The following is a 20196-nucleotide window of genomic DNA, read 5'->3' on the forward strand; positions in this document are numbered from 1 at the left end:
AGTCCCCCTAAAAACAACAGTACTTATCGTAACAGCAACTAGACAGCTCTTACTTACTATTTCCTCTTGAAACGTACAACAATAGCCAACACTAAGTAGTTACTTACAAGAAAAGAAAGATATAACTTTCTTAACTATGAGATTTGTCATGATTATACCGAATTGAAGCTGGTGCTTAGTCAGCACATCTGGGGAATGGACAATATTGCTTATATAATACCACTAATTTTTCATTTCCATTGGTAGCGCTGTATATATATCACGTGATATCATATGAACCCTCTCCCCATACCAACCCATTTAGTATAGTGTAACTTCATTCAAACGAAGTAAATGGTAAAAGGAAAACTTATTTGAAATATACCTCCCATTGGCAGCTGCTACACACTCTCACCACTATTACTATACCTCAACTACCACCTTTCCACCTAATTTCAACCTACTCCCTTATATCACTCCATACTTAACATACCCATCTGTAACCTATATACACTACACGACCACATTTACTCCCACACCGCAGTAATACCATCCCCATAAAGCCGCCTTAAATTTCACTAAATCACAATTAACAACTCTTCATAACCACTTCTTCTCCAACAAAACATAGCTAAAATGGACAACTACGACCAATTGTTCCTCCAGCAGTTGGCTCCGTTCATCAAGTTTCATTTCCCGCAATCTCTCGTGGATTCGGACGTAACTAAGAGTCTACGTCGTTTCCTCCATCAGTTCGATATAGCGAATAAGATATGGGATAATTCAATCATTAAGAACCGATTGCTGAGTACAAAGTATATAGTAGAAGTTGTAGAAGGAGAGGAAAAGGTACCTCTCCGCGAGTCCAGTGGCTCTAATGAACACTCGGCTTTCTCGCCGTTTAACCAGAAGTCCGATATCTTCCCCAATGGAATACTTACGGCTCAATGGTTTGGTAAGTACATATCCAAGCTACCATTTGCATACGTTTCCACCTTCCAATTGCCCTCGGATCTTGTAGAAGATGCCACATTGGCAGCACAGATCAACGCCTTGAAACAGCATTGTCTTAAGCAGAATATCAAGTTTGTAGCGATCATCGTATCGAGTTCAGCTGATCCTAATGATGATGACGAGAGAATCAATAAACTCCGGCAATTGACATCGCTTCCAAGACTTACGGGATTGCTTTATTTACATGACTCGCCTATCACGCTAGCTCGTGATGCTGAGATCTTGATCTCCACTCTTTTGTCCAATTTGAAGAATCTTGCTTTGGACTATTACTCGGGGATCAAGTACAAGATCGAACAGAGACACAAGAAGTACTATAGTTGTCCTTCAACTCAGTCGATAGATACTCAAATCGAGATTTCTCCGAAATTCTTAGAAACAAGGAACTTGATAAAGCTTGCGGTCATCGACCAGTTTATCAGTCCACATAATCTAGAACCTTGTTTGAAGGTATTGGAAGTTGCTTATCAGAACTTGGTGGATATCGTACGAGATACATTCCACAATAAACTCATAGATTTACCCACAATCTCGGATCATGACTTGAATCTTTACTTTCAATTCAGAACATTATTGGACATTTTGGCTTTTCATATTGTCCGTGGATACTTCTCCACAGAAGAACCACTCTCGGCATTGAAAAAGCATAGAGCTCACATTGCTAACGTCTTAAGTGTGCTGGAAGACAAATTCGATGTAATAGACAGCAACTGGGTCTCTATTCAATACCAATGGTTGGCCGAATTGATGAAATTAATACCTCAGTCTATTGTAACAAGCACTCATGCCACAGTACTCAAGAAGAAATCTAAGAACAATTCTAACATAATAGGATTCTTTGGCGGAGTAAAGTTTAACGAAGCCTACAGTTTCGATGTAATAACCAATCCTGGATTGGTATTCCTAAAGGCTAGCGAAAACATACGCTGCCCAAGCGAAACACCAAAAAGCCGTTTCAACTACTTATACAAATACAAAGACCCCAAAGATGTGGTTCAACACAAGATTGAGTTGCTCAATTCTTCCATAGCTTCACTTACTCCAAGTAACCAGTCAACTCTTGGAGAGACATTTGAACCCATGTTGCTGTATTTGAACTGGCTAATAGCTGAAGAGTACTTCAATTTGGGCGACTTGGAAGATGCAGTCAGCTACTACGAAAGATCCTACAAGATCATATCTACGTCTGTCCAATGGCCAGGAATTGCAGGTGTCATATTACAAAAACTTGCCCATTGCTATGCATCATCCAAAGATGCAAAAAATGAGCTTTTTACAATCCTCAAGCTTTCTACTTGCACGCCATTACTCACCAACATCAAGCCATTTCCTATTAATGAGGTGCTTGACTCTGCCTCAGAAATTGACGTAGAAGCTCAAGACTCTTCTACGGAATTCTTTAATGTGGATATATTGATGCTAAACGAGAACTTCCAAGAAGAAGCTCATTTATACGATAACTGCATCACACAAGTTGTTTTAAAGTCCAAAGTCGACTATACCTCATTAAGGAAGATATTACCAGAGGATGTTGACGCCAAGATTGTAATAAACAAGGTGGAAATCACCTATAAACGTTTAGATGGCAAGAAAGGCGGAGCCGAATTCAAGAACGTGCTCTTATCCCATAACGACGAAGTCGAGGAACCAAAAAGTGTGATTAGTAAAGTGGAATTGCAGACTTCAGACAAGAAAAGCACTCTTGCTGGAACAGGCAATTTGAAGGCTTCCGTTTATGAGGGTCATTTCATGAAGGTTATTCAATTTGAGCAACTTTCTCAAGCTTCTGGACCATTCCAGGTGGTCTCAGCTAAGATCCACCTGCTGATGGAAATCCTGGATGGTAAAAAGAGTATAACGCTAAAGACGATTGAAGATCATACCTACGAAGATAGGCTTCAGGGATCTATTGCACACCATGCGGTGTTTTATCGTTTGCTTAATGGCCGCTTGACCAAACAACCAGTCAGGTTGAATGGAAGGGTGCCTCATTCCCTTCGTTTCCTTCCTCTCAAACCAGATGTGAATGTTACTTTGGATTCATCTACAATTGGTGGATTAATATTAGGCGAGAAAGTTGCCCTTCCGTTCAGCATCACCTTCAAGCATCCTAAGAGCCAAAGAGTCAGGTATAAGAAGATCTTACTTTCTCCAAAAATCACAGTTTTGCCTGATCAGAATGATCAGCAATTTGCATCTAGAATTACTACCCAAGCCAGTTGGGACAATTTGAAAGACGATGAACCTTTGGATTTGCAATCTCTTGTAGAGTCAAAGAACGAAGCAACCGAAGTCCATCATTTGAATGTTTACGTTCATTGCCCACCGACTTCGATAAATTCACGAATTTCAAATAGTAAGAGCACCATTTTAATTGATCTAAAAACGCTAGTAACTGAAGAATCGGACAAGGATGACGAGGAAGGAGAAGAAGTGGAAGATGACGTTGCTCTCTATGAAACAGCTATTCATTCCTTGCCATTAATTAATTTCCCGTTCCAATGCAGCTATATAATAAGCCCCCGCTATAGAACTGACTCCATTGATATGCCGTCACCATTCATCTTATCCTCAAGCTCGGAAGCGAGCGGATCCTCATTACCAATTGCATCCAGATTGTGGTTAGGTAGTCTTTCGGTAGTTGATCTCTACCAGCAATTGAATACGTCACATAGCAAACTTGAAATCGTTGGTGCTGAGTTCATCATCAAATCAAAGAATGCAGAATTGAATGTGGAACAGGTGGGCGAAGTCAAGCATTCCGAGGATGGAAAGATCAACCAGTTGTTTACTATTAATAGTAAGAATGGATTGACACATAGAAATGCTCCTATTCTTACCACTGTATCCATCAATTGGAAACGAGAAAATGGAACTGTGAATGAGTTCAAGAGTGCTGAATGGGAAATCACTCTTCCTCTTTCTGATCCTAGAGTGCTTTTAACCGCAGAACAGAGCGACAAGGATAAAGACGCTGTCAAGTTGACTTATATTTTGGAAAATCCTACTCCTCGTATCTTTACTTTTACTACAACCATGGGCTCTGAAGAGGAAGACAAACAATGGGACTTCCTGGATGTTAGAAACATAGTTCCTTTGAAGCAGCCTCCATTCCCAGTTCTTCCATTTGGTCGTCATTTCATGGAATTCTATGCCTCCACTTCACAAGTTGGTGACAAAGTCCAACTTCCCTCGTTCAAAGTGTATGATGTTCACTACAAGATAGCATTACCTACTTTGTCTGTTTCTGACAAAATAGTTGTGAAGGACTCAAAGCTCTACTGGAGTAGAGAAGAGGCGGAGAAAGTGAATTTGAATTAGAGAATACATAGCATACCTAAGAGTGATAATTGTTAATAGGAGATACTAATTTTTCAGTATTATACTTTTTGTTGTAGTCTTTAGTACAATTAAAAATTTACGATTAACGATTGATTCCTCCTTTCAGCTCAATTGCAAACATCTATTGCTAAATAGATGCTATATCTACGGAGTACTATTTCATAGAACTAATAGACTTTTACGTTGTCTTGCTGGATAACTTTCACCATTATTACTAATCATGGTGAGTCTTTATTAACTTGGCATATTATATAAAACAAACCGACATCAAACGTTCAAAAAAAGCCGAGATTCTAGAAATAGCCAAACCGAACCCGAAGAATTCAATTAATTGCCCAATCTCTCAAATTTTGATGCCATTGAGTCAAACTAAATTGAACTACAGATCAATTTCACTTCAAAGACATTTCTCAAACTTCTCTCTTCGTCGTCAATTACCATAAGTTGATATCAATTAATTGATACCAATCAACTCAACATCGAAGATCAAGGTGGCTTGTGGAGGAATTAAACCTGGGAAGCCTCTGTCTCCGTAAGCTTCGTGGCCTGGAATGGTCAACTTGCTTCTAGAGCCCAAAGACAACTTTGGGATACCGGTGTCCCAACCCTTGATCACTTGACCAACACCAATGGTGCATTGGAATGGCTTACCTCTGTCACGGGAAGAGTCGAATTTCTTACCGTTTTCCAAGGTTCCGGTGTAGTGGATGGTGACCAAGTCACCGACTTTTGGGAAAGTCTTTCCGTCACCTTCTTGTAACACCTCAATCTGGGTAGTAGCAGGAGCAGACATCGCTATACTGTTGGAGAAAAAGCGGTTCGAACGGGGTTTTTGGCCGAAGTTTGCGATTAAAGACACACGAGAGTATTTACCGATGGAGGCGAGATTCTTTGCGGGTGTTCTTATCACTGAACTGGCCAACATTCTTAAAGAAAGAAGAGTTCTTCGTCTTTAAAAGGCACCAATGGAAATTTGCTGAACGACGGAGGGTTAGTTGTGTGCAGGATCAACAATGGCGGTTGAAAATGTCGTGAATTGTGCAGGACGGTGGGTTGTGGTGTGGTGGTGGTGGGTTCTTTTACTGCTAAATGGGGGATAGGGAATTGGGGAAGGAGAGTAAGTGAGATGCTGGTGGGTAATTGGTAGTTGTATTGAGGGTCTAGGTAGTAGCATATATATTTATATATTAATGGTGGATGAACTTGTCTTGTCTGCTCCCATGGAAAATGAGCTATGAATTGTGGATGGTACTGTGAAAAATGGTGATTCCGCAGCGAGAAGGTAAAATAATGACAGAAAAATGGTGACAGAAATGACGGAAATGACAGGAATGAGCAGGAATGAGAGAGCTCATTAGTGAGCATAGTGAGAACTGATTAGTGAGAATCGTGAGAATAGCGACAAATGCATTTGCGGCTCGGATGTTTCCAAGGGAGACAATACCACCATTTCTCCTCTAATGAAGAAAAAATAACTGAGAAGATAGTGGTTGGGACAACCAACTGAAGTGAGATTGGATTCATGGTGATGAGTTAAGTTCTTGGCGTAAACCTTTAAATGATGGGTTGTCATTTTGAACGAATTTTGGTTAAATCTGACAGCAAGATACTCACCTAGCCGGTTACCCAACTACCCCACTGCCATCCTTCAGAATAATATTACATATTTGAAAGAGCTTTATCAATTCCATTATATCAAACTAGCATTACTCACCCCGTCTCTCGCTGAACATTCCCAGCGAGAAACTCCTGCGACAAGCCCTTATTTCTAGCGACAAGCCCTCATTCCCAGCGACAAGTCGTTTATCGCCCTAATTTTTAGCGACGATTGCTAACAATTTAGCGACATCTCCCTGTGATCTCCGTGTGATCTCCTAAGAGAACACAACTCCGTGCTGTATATACACTACACACATTCATTTTTCACATTTATCCCCATGCACAATGACGTAGCAAGCCCCTACCATTCAGTACCACCACCCTCAACTATAATATACTTGCTATTGTGCTATTACTACCCCAGATTTGAACATATGCCAACGTTTCCTACCTCCATCGCAAGCGCATATGCCCTGCCCTTGCTGAGCCCACTATATTACCACTCTACAGCTTGTTTTACCGGTTTGCAGGCATTTTTTGTGCATATCTCTGCGGTTCCAAGGCTGTGGCCGCAAATAGCGATGCTGCAGATTTCGGGCGAATCCTGTATTACGCCGAATATACGGATGGAGGTGAAAAATCACAGAAGGATAGAGGCCTGCTTAATTAGGGTGTGGATGCTGATAAGATGAAGCCAGGCTGGGAAAAACCGAGAACGGTGAGACCTAAAGTTGCTAATTTTTGAAGTACAACCGAAATGAGGGCCGTACCTATCTATTGACATCGGTCTGCACCTATAAATTATTAATGAACATAAGAATAATGCAATAATTGAGTACTATCAGTACTATCATAAATTTCAATACTCTAATAGAATACCCATTTTCCATAGACTCTCTCTCAATTCGCTGCATTTTCAGTGATACCTCATTCACCTCATTCACTTCATTCACATTACACTCTTCTTACCACAGAACTTCCCTCTAATCACCCACAACCCCACGGCACAGCCAGCTTCTTCTCCCAATTTTTCATCTCAGCCACAACGGCAACCTCTCCCCACAGACTCTTCAAACAAAACCCTGCTACAATAACCACCCTCCATCCCGCTCTTTGCCTCATCGGGCAATGCCTGTCTACAACGGGTCACCAACTTCTCCCAATCCTCCAATCTTACTTCATAAGGAATACTATCTTGAGGGAACCCTTTGGCACATCGTGTTACACTACTGCGTTATGGGTGCAAATAATCATTTCTACCACCCATATACAGGCGCTAATTCCGAGGCTTTAACAGCGGCTCTTGATTTAGTACAGTGGAATAAGACATTGGTGAGTCGTTCTTTTGGAGTGTGGTCTAACTTTAAAGACTAATAGTATAACTAGAATATTGCTGACACGGCTCATTTGTCTCTGGCTATACTGGCACTGTAGAATTTGCAATTTTCACCGTAGAACCAGCTAAAGTATCGGGGTAGTGGTAGTCTCCTGAGTTCCTGAGTAGCATTTTACTCAGTAAAGAATAACTGTAATCACGGTAACTTATCATTCGCTGGGGCGCAAGAAGTCCTATTTATAGACGGAATTACAAGGGATTCAGTACATATCAAGTAATTCGGAGCGAACTAGCATATCAAAAGGCACATATTCAGCATCGAAACCCAATCCAACGTTGTCATTATTCATCGTTCGTTGTTATCTCACCACTATTCTTTATCTCATCGATCTTTGACAGATAGATATCTTGGCATCGTGGACTCCAGATTTGCAGCTCAAAAAGGCCCTGAAGTTTCATACAAGAAGGTGTTGTTATTTTAAAGTCGGGTTCGTTGCATTATAGAAGATTCTGGCTAAGAAGAGCTCTTTCGTGTTATTGGTGCTTTATCGAGATTATCCGATCGCTATAACAACATTAAAGGTTCGACAATATTAAAAAGAAAAATCTAAAACAACATAATGGGTTCATCTTCTGACGTTATTGTAGAGATCGACCGTTCAACCACAGGTGGAACTTTCACCAATTACGACATTATTAAAGGAACTGTCACTCTTGTGGTAACCAGCTCCATTTCATTAAATTACATTCAAGTGAAGCTCGAAGGTGTTTCCAGAACTGAACTCAGGATTCCTCAGCGTAAGAGGAATCCTCGAGACCGTGACCGCAAAGACAGATATATCCAAGATGTTCATAAAGTGCTTTACGATACACTGATTGTATTTCCACCTGAGAACATCAGACAAGTGTCTTCTGCAAAGGAATTCACACTCACCCCGGGGAACTATACTTATCCCTTTGAATTTAAAATTCCTTTGAATAACTCTTGTGTGAAGCTACTGGGTATAACTAACAGAATTCAGTTTAATAAGACATCACAAAATATTATCATAAACAACGGAAACTTTAATACATCGTCGATAAAGAACATTTCCAATGAAATCAGGCAAGCATATCAAGGCAATGGAAATCAGGTCAAACAACAGAGTTACCACGTAACCACACAATTACCGCCATCTTTATCAGGAATCGGCGATTTCGCAAGTGTCCGTTATTTCATAAAAGTCACTTGTAAAAGATCATCATTTCTTAAAACCAATCTAAGAGCATATGACCCATTTATCTTCTTGCCATTAGATTTGGACAGTCATTTTCAGCGGATTGATAGAGGGGAGTACGAGGAATATAGGGAGGTATTTGTGAGAAAAGAACTCATATTTAAGGATAGAATTCCCGAGATTGTTGGAGTCAAGATTCCACCACAAGTTACAGAAAAGAAAACTTTGCCAAAGACACCTAATATTCCACCAAAGAAACCAACATTTTTTCAAAAACTCTTTGATGCTGGCCCTCAAATCAATGGGCAATTGCCTCCTGTGCCTTATAAGCAACCAGGCCCTCATTCCTACTATCCAGAAATTCAGTCGAAGGATGTTCCATTCTCATTTGAGGTAAGATTCAGATATCCGGCTTTCTTGATTCCCACGAAGACTCCATCCTTCAAATTATATTTGGTATCCTTACAAAAACCGCAACGTTATACCTTGAGTGAATATGGTAGACCCGAAGACAGTAATGGTTTGGGAGTCGTATACTTGCAAAGATTAAAGATCGAGTTAACTTCAACCACATTGGTCTCGGTATTAGAAACCGACGGCTCGTATAATGAAATTCACACGGGACAACACGAAGAAGTGATTCAAATTTGTAATAACACCTACAAAAATTTGAAATTCGATCTCAAGAACTGTAAGAAGATGAAATCATCATCTGCTACAGGAGTAGATATAGAAGCGGCTGGAGTTTACGAATTAGAAATACCCAAGAAATACTTTGAGAACTGCGTTTTGCCTGATCACTTGTCACCATCCTTCAAGACTTGTAACATTACTAGGAGATACAATCTCTCTATTGTTGGAGGGTTCTCGTGCGAAAAGATCGTGGATTTTAATAGTCTGAGAGAGAGTCAGAAGAAGATCAAATATGTGAACTTAGATTGTGAAAACATCAAGGTCTTGAGTGGATTAAATATGACAAGTACATTGCACTCCAATGCTTCACAACCAAGTTTACCAAGAACGACCAGTCTCAGTTCGGGTGTTAAGCGTGCCAGTTCGACATCTGTTGAAAAGCCTCCACTCCCTGTACGGCAGTCATTTGAGAACTCATTGGAGTCTGCAGATGTCAATGCAAATACTAGCAATAGTAACAGTAATAGTGAGGAAGAAGGGGAGTTGCCTACGTATGATGATGTCGTGAGAGAGTCCACTTACCAAGATAGAGGTGAGCACATAAGGGCACGCCGGAGATACCAGCAGCATGAGCAGTATTATAACAACCTAGAGTAACATGTATATTTAATAAAGCCGGTTGTAAATGATAGTTATGTAGAAGATGGGAGTGACCCAAGGGGGGGTATTTCGAAAAAGGAGAGGGTATGGTTGGCTGTTAAATCAGGAACCATATTTCAATTCGCTACAAATGTTAGTTCCCGCATCAAGATTGAAGTACCCAATGAAAGGGAGGCTTCATTTATGTTTGGGAATCTCTAATCCACCTCCAACTGTTATTTGTTGCCGTGACGTTGCCACCCACTTGTTGCCTCCGTTTTTTGCCATCATTTTTGCAGCAATTGCACACATACCGGGATTCCGGAACCCGTGAATATGGTAGCGCTCGCTGATGTTGTTAAGGGGCAGGGAGTGAAATCAATGCCATGAGACTCACATCTTCCCCACGAAGATTAGCTTATGCTGATTGGCTGTCTATTGGTAGGTGTCTCCATTTCTTTGCATTCCATATATCTTAAAGCCATCCGAAAGGTAGCCACTTTTCGGTTGCAAAATGACACTTGCAACACTGCTCTTGTGGCCTATTTTCCAACGAGGGGTGGTGCGACAAAGTCTCGGTAACGAGCAATTCAAGTATCTCGCTAAAAACACGGTGTTTCTCGCTGAAGAGTGCCTTTTGCCACAGGATTAGCGAGCATTCCGTAAGATTGCTATTCAAGATTTTTTGGGGCTTTCTCGGTAGCTCTAAGAGTTGCTATAACTAGGGAAGGGAAGAATACTTGCTTGGATAATGGCGTTTATAATGGATTCATTGATTTACTAGATTTGATTTTTTTGTTTAGATGATAGAATTGGGAATTGGAGTATAAGTATCGCGATAGCTATACGTTGTAATATAAATATAAATATGAATATGAATATGAATATATACAATGGTGGCTATTATATGATTATTAGGATGTGCTTGCTTGGTTCGTTCTGTCGTTCCCGTTGTATTTTCCTCCTCCCCGTATAGCATTTTCTTCTGGTATTCCTCTTGGATTTGTCTTGGTTTCCTCGTAATCTCCCTCACGAGCTTCCACAGAGACTTCCTCAGAGACTTCACTAACGGCTTAGTTTCATGTCAGTATTCCACGACGACATATCTCACATATCTCTGCTTTCTTTGCCGTCAGTAACACTCTCGCAATACTCTCTGTCCTTACCAATTATATCTCCCTGAATTCACATTACTCACTTTCTCTCGCTAACTTTGCTTTCCCTATTTTTCTCCCGAACTCTCACCATTTCCTACCTTTTTTTCTGTCTTCTGCCTCATTGTCTTTCAAATCACCCAACCAAGATCCACCAATAATCACCCATTCATTTCGACTAATAGCAGCTCAATGGGGGTCAATATCCCCGAAATTTCATCTAGCATATCATTTTAGGAGGTTAGACAATTTGCACGGGATTGAGCCTATATTGGTTGGTCATTATTGTTATCTTTATATAAAGCATCAATCCATTCATCGTTCCATCACAACTTCGCTCCTATTTATTGAATATCTCACTATTCACTAATCCTCACTAATTCCTCACTAATCTCTCAGTAAATATAGCTCATATCTCTCACTAACACCACCCACTTTTTCTCTAGCATTTCTCTCGGATATTCTCTTGCGACATTCCTCACTAACAATTCCATTTTTTTTTAGCAATTCTCACTGGCAACCCCATTCCTCTTCACCAATTCTTACTAACTGATCCCATTCTTCTTACTACTTCTCACTAGGAGCCTCAATCTTCACTAATTCTCATTCTCTCACTAATTATCACTAATTCTCATAATAACCCCATTTTTCCACACTAATTCTCACTCTCCCTCACTAACATTCCTCACTACCTCTCCCTCACCACCACGTCCCTAACTCTCCCTCATTAACTCTCACTAGGAGCCCCATTGTTCACTCTCACTCTCACTCTCGCTAGCAACTACATTTTTCCTCACTAATTCTCACTATAACAACCTCACCACCGCCTCCTCACTAATTCTTCCTCGTAGAAGACTTCCCACGCTTACATAAGCAGCTCAAATTTTTTTCCCGAACCTCAATAATGTGAAAAATTCAACTTCCCAAAAAACGTCAACGGCGTCTATTCATAAATCAGTGATTGTTCTTTCCAGTTAGTCATTCTTGTAGGCACAACATCAAGGTAAAGTACAAGATGTCAAGCTTAGAAAACTCGGGACTCACGCGTGCAAAGGTGTTTGCCATTGCTGCTCTTGTTTCCGTGACGGCAGCAGGTGCGTACTACTACTATAGTACCCAGGCTGCAAGCGAGCAAACCGACGACAAAGCCGGGGCCGAAACCAGCGATTCGGCAGCAAAGAAGAAGAAAAAGTCCAAGAAGAAGAAGACTTCTTCGAAGCCAACTACCGCCGAAGATGCTCCTTCGACTTCAACTTCGCCAGAGGCCAAAAAGGCTGTTTCCACCGAGCCTAAAGAGACCATCTACCCGGTTAACAGCGAAGGATTGCCAGAAATCACCGAGGAAGTGGTCGCTAACTTATCGGAAAAGGAGAAAGAGGAATGGGCATTGGCTTTAAAGGAAGACGGTAACAACGAGTTCAAGGCCAAGAAATACCACCAAGCTATTGCTTTCTACACTGCCGCTCTCTTGTTAAAGAAAGACCCTATCTTCTTCTCTAACAGATCTGCTTGTTACGCTGCCCTCAACGACCACGAAAACGTCATTAAGGACACCACCGAGGCCATCAAGTTGAAGCCAGACTACACCAAGTGTGTTTTACGTCGTGCAACCTCTTATGAAACCATCGAAAACTACGCCGATGCCATGTTTGATCTCACTGCTTTGACCATCTACGGTGGATTCTCCAACAAGTCCATCGAGCAAGTCTTGGAAAGAGTTCTTAAGAAGCACTCCATGAAGATTGTTGACGCTAAGCCAAAAGAATTGAGATTACCATCCGCTGCCACCATCGGCTCCTTCTTTGGAGCCTTCGTCGAGGAATCTTCCCCAGAAGGCGTAAACGAAGAATCAGAAGGTGCCGACAAGTTCTTACACGATGCATTGGTACAAATAAACGCCAACACCGCCACCGGATATGACCAAGCTGACACCCTCATTAACCAAGCCGTTGAAGCATACAATGTAGAAGAGTTGGACTCTAACTCCGAGAAGGCCGGCCCAGCTTCCATTGCTTTAGAGTACCAAGCTGCTTTCCAATTCTTGAAGAACGACGCTACCTCTGCCGCTACATCCGTGGAAAGAGCCATTGCCTTGAAACCAAGACCAAGATCCTATGTTTTTAGAGCTCTTATCAATGCTGATAAGTCCTCTTACGCCGAAGCTCTTGAGGATTTCAAGAGAGCAGAAGAAATGGACCCTAAATGCCCAGATATCTTCTACCACTTGGGACAATTGTTCTACCTTACCGGTGATTTATCCAAGGCCGAAATCAACTTCGAGACTGCCAAGGAATTGAACCCAAACAATGTCTATGCCTACATCCAATTGGCCTGTATAACTTACAAGAACGGTTCTATTGAAGAAGCCAATGAAAAATTCACGGAAGCCAAGTTGAAATTTGCCACTTCTCCAGAGGTTCCAAACTACTACGGTGAAATCTTAGCAGACAAGGGTGATATCCAAGCTGCTTGCAAGCAGTTTGATATTGCTGCCAGATTACAAGAAAGCTTACCTAACTTCTCTGTTGGTGCTTTACCATTGGTCAACAAGGCCACTTGTATCTCCAGAGAGAGCTTCGACAGACTTGCTGAAGCTGAAGAACTTTTAATCAGGGCTTGTGAATTAGACCCTAAGTCTGAGTTGGCCAGAATCTCCTTAGCTCAAATCAAGTTGCAAAAGGATGAGGTTGACGATGCCATTGTATTGTTTGAGGAATCTTCTGATCTTGCTAGAAGTTATGAGGAGAAGGTTCAGGCCACTTCTTTTGCAGAGGCCACCAAAATGCAGAAGAGAATTAAGCAGGATGAGACATTGACCGCTAAGATCGCAGAAGTGATGAGACAAAGCGGAGCTGTGCCATACTAGAGGCTCCATTTCTAGGAAGCATATTTATTCGCATGAAAAAGGGCCCTTGCATTAATACTGCCTATCCAAAAACTTCTTGTAAATTTTCCGTGAACTTCCTGTTTCTTTGTTTATGTTGTTGATTGTATATATTTCGAGTACAGCAGTGTAGTCTAGTGTAGATTCATGTAGGGTGGTCAAGGAATGAATATGTTGTGAGGGAGAAGTCAGAGAGGAGGTGCCTCATATCTTTTCACTTTTTGATATTAGAACGAATAAGTTCTCTATGTCTTATACTCATCCTATCGCAATACCATCCATAGCATTCTACTGTAATAAATGTGAGATGATGACTGGACCAATTGCATTTAGAAAACCTGAACCTAAAAAGTAGTCCGTCAAAGAGTCACTAAATTATGATCTATTCCGACCCTGGAGGGGGGGACAATACTATAGCCATTTTACCACCAAAAATTGTTACCCCCAATAAATAACATACTCCTTAGAGCCATGGCCATATCTCATCTACGCCATCCCCCCAAAAGCTTTCAAAATATCAATTTAGTCATTTTCAATCAACCCCTCCATCTTTCATTCCCTTGGCCTTATATAATACGGCGCTACCATATCACAGAATTTTGCATTTTTTTCAGAATTCACGATTTAAAAGATGTTTAAAGATGAATAACTATTCTTCTTCCTTGAAGATAGAGGTATTGTATGCGATTCAGTAGTATATATGAGATAAAGTGAGTTTTTTGATTGTAGTTTTTGGTAAATCTTCTTTATATCAGCAAATTTACCACTAATATACGTGGTTATTCTGTGTCTCTTCTCTCTTTGTTTAGTTCTTTTTATGCCACTGTTTGGTGTGAAGGCACTCTTACGGTCGGTGGTTGCAGCCCCCAAAAATTCATATTATGACCCTTCTTTGGGGTTGGAATTCGATCTCTCGTATATTAACGACCAGGTGATCGTTTGTTCGGGCCCTGTAAACAGCTATTTGAAGTCTTTCTATCGAAGCACTGTTGAGGATCTTGTTAGCTTTCTTAATCACAACCATGGAGCCAATTGGCATGTTTGGAACTTCCGTGGAGAAGAACCAGGATACAAAGATAGCGATCTTTTGAACAGAGTGAGTCACTATCCATTTCCTGATCATCAAGCTCCAACTTTAGAGATCATGGAAAGCAGTGTGTTGGAGATAGACCAATTCCTAAAGCAGTCTAAAATGAACGTCGCTGTATTACATTGCAAAGCGGGCAAAGGCCGCTCTGGAACTATCTGTTGCTGTTACTTGATGTATAAAAGTTCCCAATTGGGGCTTCCGTATGATGTGGAAGGGGTTACGGCCGAGTTTACAAAGAAGAGGATGAAGCGCTTTGCTGGTGATGGTATATCGATTGTATCACAGAGAAGATACCTCGATTATTGGTACGAGTTCTTGAATTTAAGTGAAGACAAGAAACAACGCTACATCAATGATAAATGGGCCTCAATTCCAAAAATTCAAGGAATTAGAATAAGAAACGGTCCTCCTGGAGAGGATGTGTACAAGTTAAAGCCTGTCATTCAAACATATGTTAAGCCAACCGATGCAAGAAACGGAGTAGTCATAAAGACCCTTTATGAGTTTACGCCTAATAATACAGAAGTCTCTGTGGATGGCGATTATACGCTTCTTACTCCTACGGTATCTCTTGAATTAAAACCAGAAACTAGGGATATTCGTATTGGCATTATTACATGGTGTTATTCTTGGTTTGATATACGATTTGAAACAAGAGAAGAAGGATGTGAAGATGAAGGTTACAAGGGCAAAATCACGATCAAATGGGAAGAACTTGATGGGTTTAAGGGAACAAGTCAAAAGGGTATACGATTGTTTGATGATATGGAAGTACTCTGGAATGTGGAAAGTAACACGAAATCTGTTGAAGAGATATGAAAAGCAACAAAGGTACTGGATCAATTAATATTAAGAAGAATAGATAAATAACCCAAGTTATTTACTCTTATATTATAGATAAGGAAATATTGGCTATATAGTTTCAATTTGCATTATTATCAAGAATATAGAATCAGCTTGGTAACACGTAGCACGCTTCCCTGCTTCAATTATTCTTCATTCTGCTACATTGACTAGCCTGCTACAATATCGATTGGTTCACCAATAGATTTATGATGCTTGTTTATATTAATGCGTAGAATTTATCATGATTATTAGATTATTTGGTTAGTATAAATTCCTTTACAGATACCGATCAATGATCATTCAGCTAACCTCCCCTTTTCTCATTGTCGACTTCCAACCAGAACTGCTTCAAGCCTCTCTGAACCTCGTCAAGGCGCTTGGTGTTGTCCTTGAGTTTATGGATGTTACCAGACTTACCCAAAGTGTATGGCTTGGACAACTTGATTTCCTTGAAGATTACGATATTATCGGATCCAGACCAACTAACGTTTTCGGGACCATAAAGCTTGGAGAACTTCTCAAACAACTTGGTAGCTATTGGAGATGCTTTGGACTTGTGTGGTGACGATTCCTGGTCTTTGCTATTGCTTTCGGCAGCAGAATCTTCCCTGTACTTCTTGATGGACTCCTGTAAGTACAGTTCAAGCTCTTTGATCGACACGTTGGTCAATGGAACCTGGTACTTGTTCTGGTTATTACTGGAGTTGCTGCTATTACTATTATTACTATTGTTACCATTGCCTGACTTTGCCGGGAATGGAGGCAAAACCTGAATGGATTTTATAAATGCTGTATTAATTATTCTATAAGTATCGCCCTGACCCTGTTTCTTACCCTTTTGGTTATCTCCAGATGTGACTCTTAGCGATATCACTTCGTTGGACGACGAGAATGCATAGATATACCCTGTGATTGACTGGTCAAGAAGGGTAGTGATCTTGGCCCTCAACCGAACAATCTGGTCGAAATCACTGATGGACATTGCGATGGACTAATTCCTTCTATAGATCGACTTTTTACGGGACTTTCTTATGTACTTGAACCACTGGCTCTGACTTCTTTCAGAAAGACCATCATTCAACACGGTGATGAGAAGACTTCTCCAAAATCACACAACGTGAGGATTTCGTGGTACGAAAAAATGAGAAAATAGAAAAATGGACCTGCGTGCACGGCGAGAGAAGGAGATTTAGTGAGAAGGTTAGCGAGGGATGAGAGTGTGTAGGGAGAGTCATAGCGGGGGGAAATCGTGGAATCAGCTTCACTTTCAGTGAGAGATGGAATGGGGTGAGTGACAGTGCGACTGGTGAGATAGCGAGAGAGAAGTTAGCGAGAGAGTGGAAATTATGGTGTATGTGAGTGATCTGGGTAGGGGGACAGGAGTAAAAGTGGGAAGAAATATGAATGAAGAATATGAATGAATATAGAATGAATAAATGATAGAATATACAAAAAGGCTGTAAATCTGGGGAAAACGCCTGAAAAATTGGCATTTGGAAATTGCCAATTATCCATTGGCAATGGTGTGCCAAGAAACGTGCTATTTATAGTGAGTTATAGTACGAATTAGAAGCTCACACTTTTACTCCCCACGCAGTTGAAATAGCTGTCCTTCAGAAGCCCACTTTGAAGATCGATCTAAACATTATCGAGTGGAATGGCAGTGTATAGGGCGTTCTAATAGGTTAACAATTTGAAAAGACGCCAATTGAAGTCCCCTGGGAACAAAGGACAGCTTCATGGGGAAGGGGGAACAAATCTGGAATTTCTTATTGACTCATTGAACGCTCTTGCAGTTTAGAATGTATAGTAGTTAACAAATTCAAAGACTCTTTTAGATTAGTAGGTAGTAGCACTGTTATAGTCACTACGGTAGGATGATCTATAGAAACACGTGAATATTCTTTAATGATATCATTTGGCATAAATGCTGCGATCTTTTTAAGATTTTGCAACTTTTTGAATTTCCTTGGATATTGCAAAATATGAATCAATCTCTGCCATCATAAAGAATATATGTCTCTTCTAATTTATCGCTTTGAAGAATAGTGCCTTATTGCGTTATAATACAAAGCTTTGAGTCAGAGAAATATATATTTATTAATTTTAGAAATTTACTTATCTAAAAGTTAAGAGAGAAATGTTTTTGCCATCAAAGCAGAGATATGTAACTTTTCAAAGAGAAAACACGGAAGAAAAGTTAGTTGAACACAAAGCAAACTCTAAAATCAAATCAATTGGAAGCTAATGTCAATCAGATTGCAATAGCGGATTTGTAGTCTTGGAATGTACATGACAGTTCCTAAAGTGACGGAAATACTGCCCCATGACAGTGCTTTTGTTAGTGCAACTGAGTTCAACAATATTGTAACAATCTGGGCAAAATGCTGCTTGCTTCTCTTTAATATGAGCAGTAGTCTTTCTTATAGTTGGATTCAACTCTCCCTTTGCAATGCTGTACCATCCACTATAAACAACGTCGGGGATGATTTCTCCACTTGTAAGAATTCCATGAACGTATGCAAGATGATTACCGTAGGCTGACGTTTTTAGCTTGTAAAAGTTAACCTCAGGACAATATGGACAAAGTCCCAGGCGAGTACTATTAATCGTTATTCCCATAAAATCAAGTTCGCTTCTGAAATATTCGGCTTCATAGTGGTTTTTCTTGAAATTTTCATTTTTGCTGTATCTGATTCTAAAATCGCCTTGGACTTCTTGATTAAAAAAGGGTCTTGAATATATAATTCTTGCAAAATTAAAGGATTCGGCTTCTTTTTCAGTAAATGAACGAATATAACGAGATTGGTACAACTTTTTAAAAGCGTCACTTTCCTTGTTTCTGTTGATGTTGTTGATGTTCACTGAATAGTCAAGGTCTGCCTCGGTAGTAATCACTAATTTTGAATAATCAATTTCAATATTTGAAGGCTTCCCCACAGATGATCCTTTTGGTCGACACCTAACTGTGTGACAAGGCTTGATTACTTTCGAAGGTGAAGTATGCTGCAATGACCTTGAAGTGCATTTCGCTTCGTCATTCAGTGTACTACAAATTCTAGGAAAGTCCATCTCCAATAAACTTGGTTGCGCTGGATCAACTTCCATTTGGCAAGATGTTCCTGTTTCAGGCGGAATAAGGTCAAGATCAATGGAAGCTAATAAGTCATCTAGGTCTTTCTGAGTAAATGGCTCTTTGATTTCAGGAGCAGAGTCCAAGAATTGAAGAAGATCATCTGCCATTTCACTAATTTTCTCCACTTCTTCCTTACTTAAAGAAAGAGGTGGATCGGTAGTGCCTTCAAAGGAGTAACTCTCATTATTAGGAGATATGCCTGTCTTCCAGTCATTAGAAATAAGTCTTGGGTCAATAGTATCTAGATTCACTGTGTCTGAGCTTGAAATTACTGGATCAACCAGGTAGAAGTTCAGAGAAATGCTGTCGTCACGATCGTAGATTGCTGGAGGTTGAGAAAACTGCTTGATCTCAGGCGTATAGTCTACTTCGGGTACCATTCTTAATGGTGCATTGAAGAAGTCATATTCTGGATAGTCAGTTCTTAAGATCTGATCTGAGAATGGGTTGGCTGTAACATCATAGTCCATGCTTTCTTCTACTGTTGTAAATCTGGAGCCTTCTTCAGTATCATAGTCAGGGATCGTAGACGCATATTGGTATTCCATTGAACCATAATTGCGTGGAGAGTCGCTGAATACATCATTAGCAGTAAGTTGAGTTACTTTGGTCTTGTTCATGTTAAACGAGTGATTAGTTTTAGGTATTATAGTAATTTAGGTATAAAGAAAAGGTTGCAAAATTAGAATATCTTAATTGTATTAAAATTGTATGAGGAAATATTGCAACTATAGCATAACCAAATTTTTGAGTAACTAATTTTAGTAAATCTAGATAGGATAGCATAGTGAGAAATGGAAATTATTCAAATAGCTAGTGAAATTGATCAGAGATATTTGATCTCATATTGTTTACATGATAGATGTATATGAGTTTATTATCGAGTTGCGAATTCTCATCTTAAATCTCCGTTGCGTCCAAAGAAGTATTCAACATTGATAAGCTCTCATCTTCTATTTCATTAATTTTATATCTATCTTCTTGTGCAAATTACGGTCAACGGCCTAGACTCTGAATGTAGCTGCAAACTAGATTTGCACCCAATGGTGCCCCTGCGTACGGGATAACGTTATACATCTCAAAACGTCTTTTAACGGCAATGTCTTAGTGAATCCAGATAAATAGCATACTCGATTCTCATTGTGGCCAAAGATGGAAATTATAGACCGTCTTACTTTTCTTTTCCAAATTCAGCGGTCAACGGGTCTATATTTCTGGAACCTCCCATGATTTCTCTTTTTTGCAGCAATAAGAATTTCGGGGCAACTATAAAAATACACGGCGCTACCATGTGCAATTCCCCTTAAGTATCAACGCTACCATATAA

The 20196-nt window shown here is 40.2% G+C and overlaps 7 protein-coding genes across 7 annotated transcripts; 4 read left to right on the top strand and 3 right to left on the bottom strand. All coding sequences in view use genetic code 12, as the record gives it.

Moving 5' to 3' along the window:
- The first annotated feature begins 594 nt into the window (after positions 1–594).
- Positions 595–4552, top strand: RJT20DRAFT_57361 (uncharacterized protein). The gene has a single exon (XM_064920770.1). It carries the CDS (start codon positions 616–618, stop codon positions 4312–4314), a length of 3699 nt encoding a protein of 1232 aa, XP_064772342.1. The 5' UTR covers positions 595–615; the 3' UTR covers positions 4315–4552.
- Positions 4553–4789: 237 nt separating this feature from the next.
- On the bottom strand, positions 4790–5128 carry RBP1 (peptidylprolyl isomerase; the record flags this gene model as incomplete). Its single annotated transcript, XM_064921766.1, has 1 exon — positions 4790–5128. The coding sequence occupies one exon, from the start codon at positions 5126–5128 to the stop codon at positions 4790–4792; it is 339 nt and encodes a 112-aa protein (XP_064772343.1).
- A 2471-nt stretch (positions 5129–7599) lies between these two features.
- RJT20DRAFT_57366 (uncharacterized protein) lies at positions 7600–9978 on the top strand. The gene has a single exon (XM_064920771.1). The coding sequence runs from the start codon at positions 7891–7893 to the stop codon at positions 9775–9777; it is 1887 nt and encodes a 628-aa protein (XP_064772344.1). The 5' UTR covers positions 7600–7890; the 3' UTR covers positions 9778–9978.
- Positions 9979–11859: 1881 nt separating this feature from the next.
- On the top strand, positions 11860–14172 carry TOM70 (protein channel). Its single transcript, XM_064920772.1, has one exon. The coding sequence runs from the start codon at positions 11929–11931 to the stop codon at positions 13777–13779; it is 1851 nt and encodes a 616-aa protein (XP_064772345.1). The 5' UTR covers positions 11860–11928; the 3' UTR covers positions 13780–14172.
- A 353-nt stretch (positions 14173–14525) lies between these two features.
- Positions 14526–15872, top strand: TEP1 (putative phosphatidylinositol-3,4,5-trisphosphate 3-phosphatase). The gene has a single exon (XM_064920773.1). The coding sequence runs from the start codon at positions 14615–14617 to the stop codon at positions 15704–15706; it is 1092 nt and encodes a 363-aa protein (XP_064772346.1). The 5' UTR covers positions 14526–14614; the 3' UTR covers positions 15707–15872.
- RJT20DRAFT_57390 (uncharacterized protein) lies at positions 15873–16896 on the bottom strand. Its single transcript, XM_064920774.1, has one exon. The coding sequence runs from the start codon at positions 16713–16715 to the stop codon at positions 16038–16040; it is 678 nt and encodes a 225-aa protein (XP_064772347.1). The 5' UTR covers positions 16716–16896; the 3' UTR covers positions 15873–16037.
- A 1087-nt stretch (positions 16897–17983) lies between these two features.
- Positions 17984–19489, bottom strand: RJT20DRAFT_142502 (DUF4451 domain-containing protein; the record flags this gene model as incomplete). Its single annotated transcript, XM_064918648.1, has 1 exon — positions 17984–19489. The coding sequence occupies one exon, from the start codon at positions 19487–19489 to the stop codon at positions 17984–17986; it is 1506 nt and encodes a 501-aa protein (XP_064772348.1).
- Between the last annotated feature and the right edge of the window lie 707 nt (positions 19490–20196).

This window comes from Scheffersomyces xylosifermentans (genome assembly GCF_036884685.1).
Source record: "Scheffersomyces xylosifermentans strain CBS 12540 chromosome Unknown RJT20scaffold_7, whole genome shotgun sequence".
In the NCBI taxonomy this organism is placed as follows: domain Eukaryota; kingdom Fungi; phylum Ascomycota; class Pichiomycetes; order Serinales; family Debaryomycetaceae; genus Scheffersomyces; species Scheffersomyces xylosifermentans.